Source organism: Rosa chinensis, chromosome 7 (assembly GCF_002994745.2).
Source record: "Rosa chinensis cultivar Old Blush chromosome 7, RchiOBHm-V2, whole genome shotgun sequence".
NCBI lineage: Eukaryota > Viridiplantae > Streptophyta > Magnoliopsida > Rosales > Rosaceae > Rosa > Rosa chinensis.
Genome location: NC_037094.1, coordinates 60,822,939 through 60,839,981, shown reverse-complemented (window position 1 = coordinate 60,839,981; position 17,043 = coordinate 60,822,939). Strand labels below are relative to the sequence as shown.

Below are 17,043 nucleotides of genomic sequence, written 5' to 3'. Positions count from 1 at the left end.
ATCTCTCTCTAGTCCCGATATCTCTCTCCCTCCCTCCCTCCCTTCCTACTGGCCTCCGGCTATGGCGCACGAGCCAGGCAGTCTCTGGCTCCGGCGCTCGACCCAGGCAGTCTACCTCTCTCCTCCAGACTAGGGCCGCCCACCACGGCGTGGTCACCAGAGGAATCGACCTCGACGACTCTGTCCAAATCGGAGTTGACCTCGACGACTGGCTGGTCCTAATACAGATCGGAAGAATGCTGAACCTGAAGGAAGTGAATCGAAGATTGGGGATGTTGACCAGGCTCCTTCGCCTCCTCCAGCCACCACTTCTCCAAGGATCATAGCGCCGAATTCGAAATCGACGACTTCTCTGCCAACGATGACGAAGGTTCCACTCCCAAGTTCTCCTCCGCCGCGGCGATTCAACGAACACCTCAAGCTACAGGTCCACCGATAGCCTCCGGGAGCTCGATCTCATCCCCTCTGATGCGGTGATTGACCTCCTCAACATCACAGAGCAGATGATCGCCGCCGGGTACTTGAGGGAGTGCATCCAGGTCTACGGCAGCGTAAATCAATTCTCTGGGTGCCCAAATCACTCTTTCGTTTTTGATTTTAGGATCAGACTGTTATTGGATTCTAAGGCTTCTTCATTTCTGGATAGATTGGATTTGACAGAGTTTTGAATTAGGATTCGATTTTGGACATTTGGTTTTTTGTTATTGAATGCTATATCAGAATCTTGGTTAAAAGAAAAAAATAAAAAGTTTGGAAGCATGATTTTTTTGTTATTGGCTTAAAAAGAAAGTTCTATTGGGGCAATAGAGGTATATTAAATGTCTATTGGGGGGCAATAGATATTTTCAATCGATATTATCTCCTCGTTTTTTTTTCTTTAATCAACATTTTATTTGTCTAAATTTAAGGAAATTAGTTCCAATTCCGGCGACCGAAAGTTCTATTGGAGGGCAATAGACGTCTATTGAGGGGCGATAGACGTCTATTGAGAGGCAATACATGGCTGATAGTTGTCTATTGGGGAGCAATAGACGTCTATTGGGGCAATAGACAAAAAGTTCTATTGGGAGGCAATACATGATTGATAGACGTCTATTGGAGGGCAATAGAGGTCTATTGCCCCTTTATTGGTGAGCAATAGATGTCTATTGGGGTAATAAACATTTCCGGTGAGGTTTTCTAAGGCGGCGGCTGGTGACCGGAATCCAGCGGCCAGTGACCGGCTTCCGGCGAAAGTTGGCCGGAATCCGGCCGGTGACGAGCTCCGGCGAAAGTCTCCTATGGCTTCTCTCTCTTCCATTTTCTCTCTCTTTCTCTCTCTCTAAGTAACAAATGGGTGAAGGGTAAAATGGTATTAAAAAAATTAAAAACAAAAAAAAAATCTTAATGGGCTATTAGGGAAGAGTCCCTTAGAGTGTATTGGACAAGAAGGAATTAAAAAAACTTAATGGGGTAAGTGGGAAAAAAATCCCTAAAAATAGGGTAAATGGACAAAAACCCTTATTTTTATAATTAAAGGGACAGACACCCCAAAACAAACCTCAAAACCTTCAAAGCACAACACAATATTAGGCCCAAATGGATCCTATAAATACACAAGTTTGAATCTAAAACCCTTATTTTCTCTACCTCTGTGTACTGGAGACTGGAAACCGGAAACCAATCAAGTCAACCTATGGATCCACTTCGAGGTTTTTTTTCTTAGAGATCTACATTATTATTTGTTCATCTTTATCATCTGTTTTATTTTGTTACTAATTTTTACATGAGGCACTTGATAGTATTTCCATGAATCGAGTTTAATAACCATGTTCTGAACTGTGTGTGTCTCCACTCTCCTATTATTGCATATTGGATAGTTAGTGTTTTATTTGATTTTCTTTTGGGGAGGTCTTTGCATTTGATTGTTTTGAGTTATAATATTCTAGTACACAGATAAAAATAAGTAAAGACGAAGGATCTACCATTTGCTTTAACTATTCCATAGAATTCTTAAAAAAATTATTTATTTCATAGCACTCTGGTTATTCCTAATTTGTTTGTTTTTTAATCTCTTCAGATTGGGCAAACTTGCCTAAACACCTATTGGATTTAATTTTAGAGAGACTAGAGTTACTGGCGGATTATCTACGATTCAGTGTGGTTTGTCAATCATGGTATTGCCTAGCAAAAGATAGTAAAGAAAAACGATCTAAAATGGCAAGTTGTCATCCTCCTCCAATGCTGTTGGTTCCCGGTGACAAAGTAGACACATGGATAGTCTACAACATAATGGATAATAGGCTTCTTGATTTGCAATTAAGAATGCCAAATACACGATTTTGTGGGTCTTCAAAAGGATGGTTGCCTGGTTGGTATATGTGGAGGATAATTTTGTAGTCACACTAGTAAATCCGTTCTATAGGGTTAGAGGGAGAAGAGAGAGAGAAAATTCGATCATTCACCTTCCCCCATTGGCACCACCACCACCCCCCTTCACACATAAAGCAGTTTAATTGGCAAGAGCATGAGTATTGTGTCTGCAAGGCTACAATTTCAGCGGATCCAATATTACATGAAAACGACTGCATTGTTGTGCACAACATGGACATATATTGATGGGAGCATACGTGGTCGTGGATTTGAGGAAGTTATTTTTCTTGAAGATAAATTTTATGATGTGCAAAACAGTTGCAAACTCTTGTCTTTTGAGGTTGAACCAAGTAGAAATTCTGATCTAGAATTGGTTGCACGCGGTATTCTACCAGATCGCTACATCAAGAAATATTTAGTATACACAGATGAGAAAGAATTGTTGATGGTTCAAAGGTATTTTCCCTCTAACGGCGAGATTACAACAGAAAAATTCAAAGTTTATCAATTAAATTTTGATAACTGTAAGTGGACCAAGAAAAACACATTAGGTGATATTGCACTCTTCCTCGGTGATAACTCTTCATTGTCTGTGTTGGCTGCAAGTTTTCTAGGATGTTTTCCGGGTTGCATATACTTCATGCATGATTCTAATCCTATACGTATTCAACTTGGGGCAGACGGACCTACTGATTTTGAATTGGTGTGTATAAAGTTGAAAGTAAAATATTTTTACCGGTCCAAACCACTCACGCTTCGACCATAGTGAAGAACTGAAGATGAGCAATCAACCACCAATCTGGATTTTGCCAACGTTCCAACTGTAATTTCCTTTTGTTTGTCTTTACTGTTTTCTTGATTTTTTAGTCAAATTTTATATGTAGAAGGATACGATTTAATTTCTTTTCTTTTGGTGTTGAACTTATTAATAAAAATTTCCTTGAAATTGCTAATCCTGTTATCTTCAATTCTTCATAATCAAACTCAGATAAGTTTTCGTTCCTCTTTTTTTATTTGTTCATGATAAGACCATAGGTGCTTAATGAATCCCTCGCCTAAGGCGGAAGATGTTGCCATTCCCGAAGTATATGCAAATATTTGAAGAAATGGCAACTTCTATCAATCAAGTTGATAACAGTTGCTACATAATCAGATGGTAGCTATCCTTAATTTCTTTTATATGTGGATTGAAGTTTCCATTCCGTATTAGCATAGTTAGTAAAAGTACTGAAAGAAGTTGCCATTTCCAATGTTATATAATTGAATTTGCCAAGTTTTCTTCTAATCTATGATCTTGAAATATTTTTGGTAGTGTCATCACCTGCATATTATAAGATTAAAGAGGCAGCATGCACTTTGGAATTACTTATTAGAACAAGCAAAATAAACTCCTTTTCACTCACCAGTAAGTATTCTTGGTGGTAAAAACAAACTTTTGTGCCTTTTATTATAAGATATGAATCTATATATATAGCTGAGCTATCAATAATTGTTAATTTACTTGTAGAAAAGAAAAAGGTGACGAATGTCGATGGCTAGTAACAACTTAATAAGTTAATAACGGTTTGTTTCTTCAGTTCGGAAAGGAAAAGATGATAATTAACTGTCTGCATATGCATTCACAATGTAAAAACTTGATGCCCCTAAGGCCCTAATAATATATGAAGACATATAGCTATATTGGGGCTATACGTAACCTAGTACCAGAAAACAAGTGCAGTCCACAACCTATGTGCTAAACTATATAATAAGAAGCTGCGCGCATATTCGTCCAAAAAATAAAATCCTAAAGCTGTTGGTATGACATCCATGAAGCAAAGCATCACCCCTTCTTCTTGGAAAGAACAATGTTCATGACCCTTCTTACTGTTGTTGGCCTTCCCTTTAGAACCTCCATCATAGCCTTTGCGTTTGGCACAAACCCCCTATCCATCATGTCACGTCCCAAATTTTGAATAAATAAATTCAAATTTGAAACGCGAAACGCAAAAACACTTAGAAATTTTTTTTTGTTTAATTAAAGCAACTAAACAAACCGAACTCAATGACAACACTGACTCAAACTTTAGAGCCACATGTTATATTAGAGAAAATTTACAAGTAAAACTAAATAACAATTCAATATGTAAACACACTCACCAACTGATCACTACACAGCGGATGACTACAACTATAAGCACCCTTCTACGCCCACATTACAGAAAGTCCACCTCGGCTTCAATGATGATTAATCAATATTCTAACCTACCCAATAACCCCTACACCGTGGAATAGTGCACCGGGTTATGACAACAACTCGGTAAGCTTTTGCAAGCTCGTATGAGTAAATCCAAATAACCACTAACACTTTTCTGACTCAATACAAAGAACCAACACAATGAGTATATCTAGAATCAAGAGCATATACAGGTTACCCCCGTGATCGACAACCCAAATCATTTGAAAGCTCAACAACAATCAAATGAATCACTCATCTAAATTTCCTCTCAACAAGATGTATTTATCACCACAACAAGTAATAATATTTCTCAACTTGCTATGAGTCTCACCCATCACTGCACTCCCCAATTAAACTAAATAAAACCATTAATCATGCATAGAAAATTAATTCAGGAAATAACCAAAATGCATACAATCAAAAATCATAGTAATCCCTGCATATAGTTTAGTTCAGGAGATTACATTAAAATCAAACAATAAAATGAAAAAGAGAAATAAATGGGAAATCAAATATTAGAAATGAACAAGGAAAATAAATAGAGATATTAAACAATATAAACGAAAAAGACAATAAATAGAAATTTAAACAAAAGAAATAACGAGTAAATTGATTAAAGACATTATCAACTCACACTAATAAATTCATCCAAAACTCAACACCTTTTTACCAAAATGACTCGTACAAGTCACACCGTGACAAAATCTTAGGAAATGTTAACCTAACAAATCAATATGAAAATCTGGTCCAACCCTTGGACACGTTGGCAGACAGACTAGAGCTCTAACTTATCGTAATCACTAACTTGGCCAAAGACGTGATTCCGATATTTTGCCTGAGGTCACAACCTGCGACCCCGGATCCTTAGGCCAACCTAACCCTTACATCAAAACATTTAAAAGAGTCGCACTGGACCCAAAACGTTACTCAGATCACAAAAAGGAGAAATCACAACCTATGACTCCCACATCTTCAAACACTTTTAAAAACAATAGAAATACCATTTCCCAAAACATTTTATTTTCCGAAAAGTCATACTCCAAAACAGTTATGAAACCACTCACACACATTGCTCGTATCACTACAAAATCACTAATACATATTCTATTTCCGCAGATAATAATTACTAGAAAATAATAATCCAAATGAAATAACTATTATTTGTTCACTCAATGTCACACCATCCAGATATGTATTTCACGTAAATATACACACACACACACACACGTAGTCATCCGCTCAGGAATGACTACTGATACCACTATAGTTCGCACGCATTAAAAACCGAAAAATTCATTTTTATAATAAAATCTTGTTTTTTTTTTTTTTGAAAGGGGCCTGGTGCGGCTGCCTTCAAGCCTTGATTAATGAAATTGCAGAATACAACATAAAGAGAACATAGACGATCAGTCCATATTATAAAGCCTGAACCCCATATTACAATATGCATAAAGAGAACATAGACGATCAGTCCATATTATTTAAAACAAATATTTATTTCCATAAAACATTTTTCTCAATTTAACGATTAAATGTGAAATAAAGAAATTTAGTTTGTAAATGAACCACGTGAGATTTACTCACCTCTAATCCAGCTACGTCTTCTTAACAGCCCAAAATCACAATCACAATCGTCCGCCCAAAACAAATCAGTCAATCACCTAATCACATACAATCTCAACTTAGCACACAATTCACAAAACACAATTATACGATGATCTGACGATCGGATCTTAATTATACGATGATCTGACGATCGGATCTTAATTATACGGTGATCCAACGGTCGGATCCTCACGGTTCGCCTTAGGATCATCTTATCAAAATTATACGACAATCTGACGGTTGGATTCTCACGGATCACCCTTTCTAATCGTCTTTTCACGGTCAGATCTTCATCCGTGACCACTCAAAGTCATCGAAACAGTCCTACGGTCATCATATCAAAATTTCCAGTCGATCGGACGGTATAATCCTTTGATTCAGAAGTCAAGTCAAGGGATGCCCCGACAACTGCACTGCACGGCGCTGGCACGCTCGCGCACTCAAAAGAGACTGTTTGCACGCCAGACTGGTTTTGGAGCCAAATACCCTTCAAAACCTCCATCATGGCCTTTGCATTTGGCACAAACCCGTTGCCCATCATCACCTCCACCAACTGTTTGCCCTCCTCCTCAGCTACCTTGTCCTCCTGCTTCGCAAATCCCTCAATCACCGTAGTGTATGTAGCAGCATTGGATCTCATCCCCCTCTCCATCATCTCAAGCAAGCACCTCTTGGCATCCCCACAGAAATTGGGGTCAGTAGTGAGTCCCTTAATTAAAACAGTGTATGTATAGGAGTTTGGGGCAACCCCAGTAACTAACATGGTCCGATAAGCCTTCAGAGCACACTCGGTATTGCCAGCCTCGAGACAGTCTCCAATAACACCGGTGTGAAGTACGACCGCTGGAATTGTGTTTGTTTCCCAACTGCGCCTATAGAGCTCCATGGCCTGGTCATAATTGCCATCGGCTTTGAACATCTTCGGAAACTCATCCCTGAGGGGTTTGCGGGTGGTGCTCCACTTACGCTAGAGTTTTTGCAACTTCTTAGCGTTGATAAGAACGTCAGCCATCTTCAATGCCTTCATTGCTTCTTCCATGTAGGCCACATCAAAGTGAGGAACGTCCAACTTAGGGCTGAACCCCTTTGCTTGTATCTGCTCAAGGAACTCCTTGGCCTTCACCACCGGCTCCTGGCGTGCAATGGCTTTGAAGACGGCCATGTAGGAAGATGAAGGAGGCGTCATCCCCTTATCCAACATTTCCAAAAAATACTTCTTGGCACACCGAACAAAATTGACATAAGAAGATGAGTTATTTGCAAGTGTGTTGATGAGTATAATGTAAGTGCAGGAGATGGGGGTGACACCGTTAGCTATCATATACAGGTAGACGTTGTGAGCAGCCTTGATCTTGCTGGAACAGATGCAGGCCCAAATGACAATGGTGTAGATGGCCACGTCAGGCAGTACGGCCGACTCAGAGCGAGGCTTAAACAGCTCTTTGGCTTCATCAGCGAGGGTGTCATTTGCCATAGCATCGAACACCTTAATCGCATACTCGTTAAGGGAGTCGTAGTCCCCAATATTCATGTCACACATTTCTTTCAGGTCCTTGTCCTCACAGTATTTGGTCGCCTTCTTAAGAACCTTCATTGCATGCTGCTAGGGGGAAGTAGAGTCTGCCATTGATTTGATTCGTCACTGTAGTTTAGTTGCATGTCGCAGGAAATGAATTTGAAACAACAAATTTGTCCTCATGAAGCCCCTATTTATAAGCCTTAGCACCTAATTATTCCTTGAGAATCAAGGAGAAAATACTTGAAAAGATTTTGTAAATTGCTAGGAATGACGAGGTATGGTAAGAAATCCTATTCCTTTAAGGAAAAGGTAGATTTTAAATAAGGATTAAAAGGAAGTCCCTTTCCAGGCTTTCAAAAGTTTCCTAATTGAACTCGGAATAGTTACTTGTACCCGATTGTCGCCCAGTAGTAATCCATTCGTCCAATTTGGAATCAGACACAATTCCTTTGGCACCGGATGCAACTTAAAATGTCTAAAACAATCGGCTTTGTATCCAACCGTGGGTGATGATCTTAATTATCAAGTCTAAATTGAATACCATTCATATTAAACTATTAGTCACAAGTGCAGCAGCAGAAGCTGTTTCTGTTGAAAACTGCAAACTTAATGAGGATAATTATGTTCCTTAGTAAATTACATGATTACAAAATGCCATATATACTAAAGCATAAGCACATGAATCTTGTTATCAAAGCAGCAACAAAGCGACAGTGCTGGTAATTTGGTATACAAAAATTACTAGTGGTATATAAAAAAGTAGCACCAAATGATATGGATAACTGATAAGAGAGTAAGACGTAGCAGTGTAGCACATGTCTTGTCCACAGTTCACACTTCATGTCCTAAACCAAATGTTAAAACTACCAGAGAATTACTGAAAATTGAAAAGAAAACATTTCTGTTTTTTTAATTGGAAACTGTAGCTTTCTGTATACTAGATACTTGTGAAAAGCCAGAGGAGAGCTTACAATTAATGGTCTGCATAAATGGTAATGCCGCCATAAGATCCAATCTTGGTCGTATATTTTCAGTGAAGATTCATATAACTTCCTGGCATTTCCAAGATTATCTTTATCACTATTGCATATGCAGGTTTGGTTCAAAGTACAAATTGAATGCAGCTAGAGAACAATAAAGCAGCTATGACCTGATACAAGTTCACAAACTTCTTCGGGTGAAATCTGCACAAGTTAAATTAAATTTTTTGCAGCAGTAGAACTACAAAGAAACACCATTATCAACATGAAAAATTCATGGATGTAAAAAAATCTAACTGAAAATGAAATGACCATTTAGATCTCTGTAGCATGTGGAATTGCAGCTTCTTTTGAAGGATAAAAAATTTCATGTTTACTGCCAGTCTGCCACAGATTTCTAATGATTTAGGAGAAATCACAAGGACTTGTCAAAATAAAGTTTTTGATGTACAAAAGACTTGAGCACCAGCAATAGGAGAAATTTTTAATGTTGTGCAAATTAAAAAAGATGCTGCATCACATATATACTCGTAGTCATCCTTGGAGTATACGAGGGAGAGAAAAACCTGAAACGTGGAGATATTATTCCTTTAGCCACAGGTTCTCAGCGAAATAGACTAGGACTTATGTCAAAACATCTTGTAGAAGTTCAAAGATTGATAGCTGCTCAGGTTTACTTGGACAAAAGGAGACTCTTGTGTAATTTCTAATTTCTACTGAAAGACTTGGACAACCCATAACCACGTTAGGTGAGCCAATGCTTCAGTCCATCTATAGTGATTTTGTGCTATTAAGATGTGCCGTGTGCCAATAACATCTCTGGCACGCTAACTATCAAAATGCAATACTTCTATTTTTCAAAACTTCCCAATGCAAGAATACTCCGAGTTTCAATTTCATTTGTTCTGATATCTCAATACACTATCTACATGCATGACAGATTAAAGGAATGAAAAACAACTGTTGTAAAAGACTAAAAATCAATGAATACAACATTAAAATTAATAGCGTGTTGTGAATCAACAACGCCTACCGCACAATTACAGATGTAGCATTAAATTCATATTAGCACCAGAATACTTGAATGTCAACATTCACAACAATAGAGAACAGCACAAAATTTATACTGAAAACCAGTTTTCTACTCTCACTAGCTCCTCCATATCTGAAGCCTCCTAATCCTAAAGTTTGCTGGTATAACATCCATGAACCAGAGCATCACTGCTTCAAGGTGGAAAGGACAATACTCATGGCACTTCTAATTACCAATGTTGGTCTACCCTTTAAAACCTCCATCATTGCCTTCGCATTAGGCACAAACCCCTTATCCATCATTACCTGCACAAACTCTTTTCCCTCCTCCTCAGCTGCCTTGCCCTCCTGCTTTGCAAAGCCCTCTATCACCGCAGTGAAGGTAGCAGCATTGGGCCGCTTCCCCTTGTCCATCATCTCGAGCAAATACTTCTTGGCATCTCCAAAGAAGTTGGGGTCAGCACTGAGTCCCTTGATTAAAACGGTGTAAGTGTAGGAGTTGGGGGCAACCCCAGCAGCTAACATGGCCTGGTATGCCTCCAGAGCACCCTTGGTCTTGCCAAACGAGAGGTAGGCTTCAATAACAGTGGTGTGGATTACGACCATGGGCTCTATACCCGTCTCCTCAACTTCGTTAAAGAACTCTGTGGCCTCGTCTACATTTCCATCCTCTACCAAAGCACTGTACATCTTGTTCGTCAGTTTTTCAGCATGGCCAGTGAAGGCGCGCAACATGTAGAAGTACTTTCTAACATCCTTGTCAATGGTCTCATTGTGGACAAGATCAGCATACATCTTCAGTGTTTGCATTCCTTCGGCGAGGTAGGCTTCTTTGTAGTGAAAACCACTGTCGGAAGGCATGAACGCCTTGGCTTTTATCTGCTCAAGGAACTCCTTGGCCTTCTCCACTGGCTCTCGGTAGGCAATGGCCTCCATAATCTTCCAGAAGGGTGTAGGACTGGGCTTCATCCCCTTATCCAACATCTCAAGAAAATACTTCTTGGCATACCTAAGGAACTTTACATTGGAAAAGTCTGTTGCAAGTACAGTGATGAGTTGAACATAAGTGTAGCAGGCGGGGTTGACACCAGTGGCTACCATGAGCTGGAAAACCTTGAGAGCACTCTTGGCCTTGCGCTCAGCGGCATAGAGCATAATCACAATGGTGAAGACAGCCACTGGAGACAGAAGGCCTAAGTCAGAGACAGGCTTAAACATCTCTCTGGCTCTGTCAATGATGCCGGTATCTGCCATAGAATTGAACAACGTAATCGAAAAATCGTTAAGGGAATCGTAGCTCCTCCCAATGGTGCCAAATACTGCTTTCAAGCACTCGTCCTCACAGTCTTTGGTGGCTTCCTCGAAAATCTTCATTACATGGTTCTTGAGGTCATCAGCAGAAGAATTGGGGGAACTAGTTTCCGCCATTGATCTCATTGTTCTAAGTAGTTTAATCAAAGTTTAAACCCACAAAGATCAGAACTTGACTGCGGTTCTAGTGTAAAAGAGAAAAGGCAAAGAGACCCAAATAACTAAAGTGAAGTGAAGTTGGGGTTTTCTACTTCAAAACAAACAGTATAATATCACCGGAATGTAAATATTCAAACTTGAATTAAGCTCTAGAGAGTAAAAGAAACGAAAAATTCAGAAGAAATGAAGGTAGCTAGGTCTTCAACTAGAAACAAATTAAATCAAGCAGTAGCTACTGTGTGAGAATTTAAATCGATAACCAGTGTTAGGGTTCCAAAATAACTGATGAAGAAGAAGAGAAGAGCACTCACCTTCCTCCGATGATTCTCCGGCGGTAGCTCCGGAAGCAGAGAACAGTACCAAGGAAGAGAAATGGTTTCTATTTTCTTTTTTCTTTGCTTAAATTTTATTTTCAAAATAAAACCATCCGGGCCCCGTATTTTATAGGCTCGATTTATTTTTACGCCACCTTTTTTTATAGTTATTTGTAATTTCTATTTTGTTCCCTTTCTAATTTTGCATTTTTATCCCTCGTTTTTTTTCTTTGCTTAAATTTTGAAAATGTGAAAAATAAAACGATCCGCGCCCCGTATTTTATAGGCTCGATTTATTTTTAGGCCACCTTTTTTACAGTTATTTCTAATTTTGTTATTTCTATTTTGTTCAAATCGCCTAGTGTTCCCTTTCTAATTTTGCAATTTTATCCCTCGTTTTTTTTTTCTTTCAATGTTTTATAATTCTGCTCATTCTCCTGAATTGAGATTAAATAACTAACTCGAATAAATGATCAATTTGTGGTGTATTTTTACTTTCACATCTAATTGACTTTTAAAATGAAAATAATCTACGTAAGAAACAAGTTACTAATTTCGAAAATACTTGGAATCCGAAAATATTATACCAAATATTAATGCCTACAGTACATAAGGACTAAAATTGCCTCAAATCAATAAATCAATACTGTAAAGTTGCGAACAAACACAATTGTCTTTTTATAAAAATAAAACATTGAACTCACAACTACTTAACTTCAAAAATGAGGACTTTTGCTATGGTTTAGCTTGGACGCCAAACTGTCTAAGTTTTGTTTGCGAATTGCAGGCTTTCGGGGTTCTGGCATTATCTCCATTTGGAGTCTTGCGTTGGCCTCGACTTTCTCCTTCTTTCCTTTCTCTTTGTGGAGGGTGTTTTGGATTTGTCGGCGAAAGGTAAAGCAGCGTTGTTACCTCTTTGAGAGGATGTTGTTGGCGAAGCGGTTACTGACTGATACATCGGCGGCAGGCCAGGATCGGCGAATTGGTGTGGTCTTGAAGGTGTTTTTTGGGGCGGGTTGCGTGTTATAGTTGTGCGCGTGTTTAAGTCTAGCATCGCGGGGACGATGGCCTTAGGTTTCACACCGCCGGCGGTCAGTGGCTTTGGTTTGGCTTTTAAACACCGCACTTGTAACACGCGCCTTTGTAGAGCGGATTGGACGAAATAAGAGGTAGGCGTGACCGATCCACCATGCAAGAGACACCATGGACAGTGCCAGAGCGACTCTCCATCTAGAGGATGGAGGAAGGTGCAAAGGCAGTTGGCCGGAGTTACACTCCATTTAGGTTGGCTAGGCCTGCCGCGCGATGAGATGCCATTCTGGATATGGTTGACTAAGAATGTCGGCGTTGTTTGAGTGAGATCATTGGGTGGTGGCAGAGGCAGATGTTGCGGCGAGGGTTGCAGCTGTGGGCGCAAAAGCTATCAACCCTAGAGCTTTGATTACTTGGGCCTCTTCTACTTGGGTTTCTTGGGAATCAATAAGGGCTTGGTGTACTTGGGTTTGTCTGCTTTCTTGGGATAGGTCTAACAAGTGCTCTGGGGACGCCCCCTTTGTGTAGGGCGGTCTTAGGGCTTTATGAATAAATTAGGGTTAGCTCTTAAGCTGTTTTGGAACTCTCCCTAATAGTGCCAAGTTACTAGTTACTTTGGTCTTAATTCTTTAGGATAATATTGCATATTAGGTTCTCCCTGATTATTTTGTTTCATTTTGGTTTCACCCATAGGGCTCCCTAGAATAGCTCAATCTTGCCGTAGCCTAAGTTTTGGATGAGCTGTTTCTTTGTAATATTACATTCATTTTCAATATTAATGGATTGACACCCTGTTTGCACCTATTTTTTGCACATCGACCTATTAAGCTTTAGTTGTTGGATGAGAGAGAATTTTGGCCGAGATTAATTAAGGGCCAAGAATGAAGTCACTTGATCATTCGGCCGAGAATGAAATTAATTGGTCATTTAGCTAAGATGAGGAAATTAGCCAAATAAGTATTAATTGGGTCGATCGAGAATATAGAGTTTAGGTCATACGACCGAAATGAAGGTGTTGATCGAAATCAGAGTTTCTCGGTCACTCGACTGAGATTTGAGATTTTGGGTCGAACGACCCAAAAGATGATGAAAGTGGATCACACGGTTACATGGTTGGGAAATCTGAGTTCAAATGAGTGACTACACAGACGAGCCAAGAAGGAGTTTAAATGTGCTCGGCCAAGCCTAACTAACAAACATCGGCCGGGGAGTCCGTTCAAGGAAGGATCCTCACAAAGAAAGAGTTCAAGTCAATTATAGATTTCAATTGTGAAGATTCCAGATATCAACCAAATCATAACATTAGGAATGAATCAATCTAGAAAAGGGAGATGAATTCTACTTGAATTTCCACTTCTTGGATGACAAGTTAGCTAGTGTTTTTGATCTGTATATATAGTGCCTTGTAACTCATTGTAAAAGGTCTTGCACTACACAAACAAATCAATATACAACTTTTACTCAAACTTTTCTCTTGCTATCTTTCATAGGTATTTTGCCTTGAGATACAATTCTCATAACTTGTTTTCATTTCTAGTTTCTTACTTTCATTTCAGTACTTTACATTCAAGCTCTTTACTTCCTTGTTCTTTATTTTTTATGCACTTTAATTTTTGCACTTAGGAGTAGTTCATAACATATAATTCTCGTCCGTCGATCTCTTTCGGCCAGTCCAGATTGGATCAATGTGATTCGTTGTTAACACACACATCATCTCTCAACGCTTTGATAACCGAGTCTACTTCACCTTTATCTTCACTGTGATTTGCGAGTACCTTCACCCGATAGATCTCTCGCTTGTCACCGAACCCTTGAATTCACTCAAGAAGTAAACATGATCGAAGATCCTGGTCAGGGTTGACGCCTAACTGAAGTCCTTGCAACAAAGACATTAGAACCTAACGACCGAGAAGGTTCCTTCCTTGGCCTACAATCATTTGTTAAGAAGTCAAATACAAGTGCAAATCAGATCCAAACCACACTCAGCCATTCAACTTCGAGTTGGCATGCTCGCGTATCAAGAATGACAATTCAACCACAAGTCCCTCGGCCCTCATTTCGGCCGAGACGATTTTGAGGCAAACACACCCACATTCTCCAAAAAAAAAGAAAAAGAATTAGACTACTACTCAACTATACTAAAGGGACTAAGGGAGAAGCCCATTTTACGACCAAAGCCAAGTAAATCATGTAAGAATATTTGGACTATATCCTAAGTTCACGTTCGGCACAACAACTTGTTATTATTTGCAGAATAAGTAATTAGAGAATCATTGAGAATCTTACTCCTAGAGACTTTATTTATGTGGATTCTGAATAAATAAAGTGTAGGAAATCTAATATATGACTTGACTATTAAGTTAGTAAGTCAAAATGGATATGTATTAATAGAGATTTAATTGGAATATGATTCTGTTTCTTTTATGGGAGGATACAGAATATCCAAGGCTCTATATAAGGCTTAGGTCCCTGTGCTCTCTAATTATCGGTAATATAGTTTTCTTGCCCCATAAGAGAATACCACATGAGAGAAGCGCAAAAGACTTAAGCTTGGATTGAGTGACCTTTCAGGTTATGGTTCATGATCCATTTATCAAATTACAATTCTTCATTTTGTGTTTATATAATTGTATCTATATCGTTTTGTGAAGTAATCTAATATTTTTGTTTAAACTAACAAATCAATATTGAGAGAGAGCCTAGTATAATAATTTATGGAGTCGATGAGAAATGTCTGAGATTAATAAGAATAGTGAATTCATACAACATTTTTGATGGAGCCTTAATCGATTTTTTTTTGCTAACAACCAATCTATTGATTCAAGAAAGATATCAAAATAGCTTGTCAAAATAAAGGGTTTCGATGGACTAAGAATTTGGGTACCCTTAACTTGTCCTCAACAATACGGTGCATTAACTGTTAGTGTGAGTCATAGTTCCCTATTAGGAATAGACTAACAAGGGAATATATTGTTGTAACTACTTACCTTGTATATGTTGTGTAGTACAGTAGTACACAATAGTTGTAGTACGTTGTAGTACGATTGTAATCCTTTTATATACACCACAGAATGGGTGTAATAAGATATCTGAGAATTCATTCTCTCAATCTCATTATATTTGACTTGGTATCAGAGCAAAGATCCGAAAGGGCTTTGTCTCTTTATTTTTAATTTCAGTTTTTCCAAATTTGAGAAGTTAGAACCCCATTGTTAGGGTTTTTTACCTCTTAACGACATTACTATTGTCATCGTTTGTCTGCATCCTAAGCGTCCGTCAGAGAACGACCAGCGTCTTCTTCTTTGACTTCGGCGGCATCATCTTCAGATTGGGTTCGCATCAGACGCGATCACTTTCATCTGCATCAGATAGGGTTCGCATCAGACGCGATCACCTTCATCTGCATCAGACATAATCCGGCATCAGACCAGATTACGTCGACCACCCGGTTTCCAGTTGGTTTCATCTGCATCACTCAGAGAGTCGCGCTCACAGACCCGTCGTCGCCCAGATCCGTCGTGGGTACAGACCAGATCGCCGTCTCCAGACCGGTCGCTCCCTCCTCTGTCACCAGCCCCGTCGGTCTCTCTCTCTCCCCAGTTCGGTCTGTCTCAACCCGTGCCCAGACTCGACCCATTCCATCGGCGTCATCTGGCCAAACGGCTCCAGTCCCAGGCGTCAGTCCGGCAAGTTCAGTTCTCGACCCGGTCGACTCCTTCATCCTCCTTCGTCCCAGACTAGACTAAGACGCCGACAGCTTCTCTTCAAGTCACCAACCCGTGCCGCAAAAAAAAAAAAAAAAAAAAAAAAAAAAAGAAGCAACTAGGTCAACTCAGTCAGCCTAACTCGGTCAACCCACTCAGCCTAGTCAACTCCGCTGCATACTTTGTGTGTTTTTTTTCTCTATTGTATTATTACAATGGGAGGTGATGACAGTAAAGGTCAGAGTTCCAAGGTCAATCATGTCCAGAAGGTTGTGGTGTCTGTGCGAAGTTCAGATGGAGGTTCTTTTGGGGATTGTGGTAAGATTGGTATGGCTTTAAAGGTTTCTAACTTTGTTGGTTCTGATACATGGATTATTGATTCTGGTGCCTCCGATCATATGACTTATGATAAATCGTATTTTACTGACTTGTCTTCCCCACCAGTGTCCTATGTCACCAATGCCAATGGTGAGGCTTTTCCTGTGTTAGGGTCCGGGTCAGTGCGTATTACTCCCACTTTAGAGCTTCATAATGTGTTATATGTACCTGACTTGTCTCATCACTTGATATCTGTTCCACAGTTGAATACTGAGTCTAAATGCTCCGTAACCTTTTATCCTATGTATGTGATTTTTCAGGATCTTCTCACCAGGGAGAAAGTCGGTCAGGGGTATCTAAGGGGCAGGTTGTTCCATCTGGATCAGACATACGCGGGAGAGAAACCAGGAGCACAGTCCCTGGTCGCTTTGACTTCGAATTCTGATAAGATAAGTGAAATTTGGTTGTGGCATCGCCGTTTAGGGCATCCTCCTTTTAG

General features: G+C 39.5%; 3 protein-coding genes across 5 annotated transcripts; all 3 read right to left on the bottom strand.

Annotated features, from left to right (window-relative positions):
* Window positions 1–6,223: 6,223 nt before the first annotated feature.
* Window positions 6,224–7,094, bottom strand: LOC112178321 (pentatricopeptide repeat-containing protein At4g38150). Its single transcript, XM_024316478.1, has 2 exons — window positions 6,662–7,094; window positions 6,224–6,231 (listed from the first exon to the last, which is right to left on the bottom strand). The coding sequence occupies exons 1-2, from the start codon at window positions 7,092–7,094 to the stop codon at window positions 6,224–6,226; spliced, it is 441 nt and encodes a 146-aa protein (XP_024172246.1).
* Window positions 7,095–7,142: 48 nt separating this feature from the next.
* Window positions 7,143–7,769, bottom strand: LOC112178320 (pentatricopeptide repeat-containing protein At4g38150). Its single transcript, XM_024316477.1, has one exon. It carries the CDS (start codon window positions 7,767–7,769, stop codon window positions 7,143–7,145), a length of 627 nt encoding a protein of 208 aa, XP_024172245.1.
* Window positions 7,770–9,655: 1,886 nt separating this feature from the next.
* On the bottom strand, window positions 9,656–11,570 carry LOC112178318 (pentatricopeptide repeat-containing protein At5g61400). 3 transcript variants are annotated; one of them, XM_040512110.1, is made up of 2 exons: window positions 11,488–11,570; window positions 9,656–11,201 (listed from the first exon to the last, which is right to left on the bottom strand). In XM_040512110.1, exon 2 carries the CDS (start codon window positions 11,141–11,143, stop codon window positions 9,893–9,895), a length of 1,251 nt encoding a protein of 416 aa, XP_040368044.1. In that variant the 5' UTR covers window positions 11,144–11,201; window positions 11,488–11,570; the 3' UTR covers window positions 9,656–9,892. The 3 variants fall into 3 exon arrangements, with proteins under 3 accessions (XP_040368044.1, XP_024172244.2, XP_040368045.1); XM_024316476.2 differs by having other exon boundaries at window positions 9,656–11,147; window positions 11,488–11,569; XM_040512111.1 differs by having other exon boundaries at window positions 9,656–11,193; window positions 11,488–11,516.
* Between the last annotated feature and the right edge of the window lie 5,473 nt (window positions 11,571–17,043).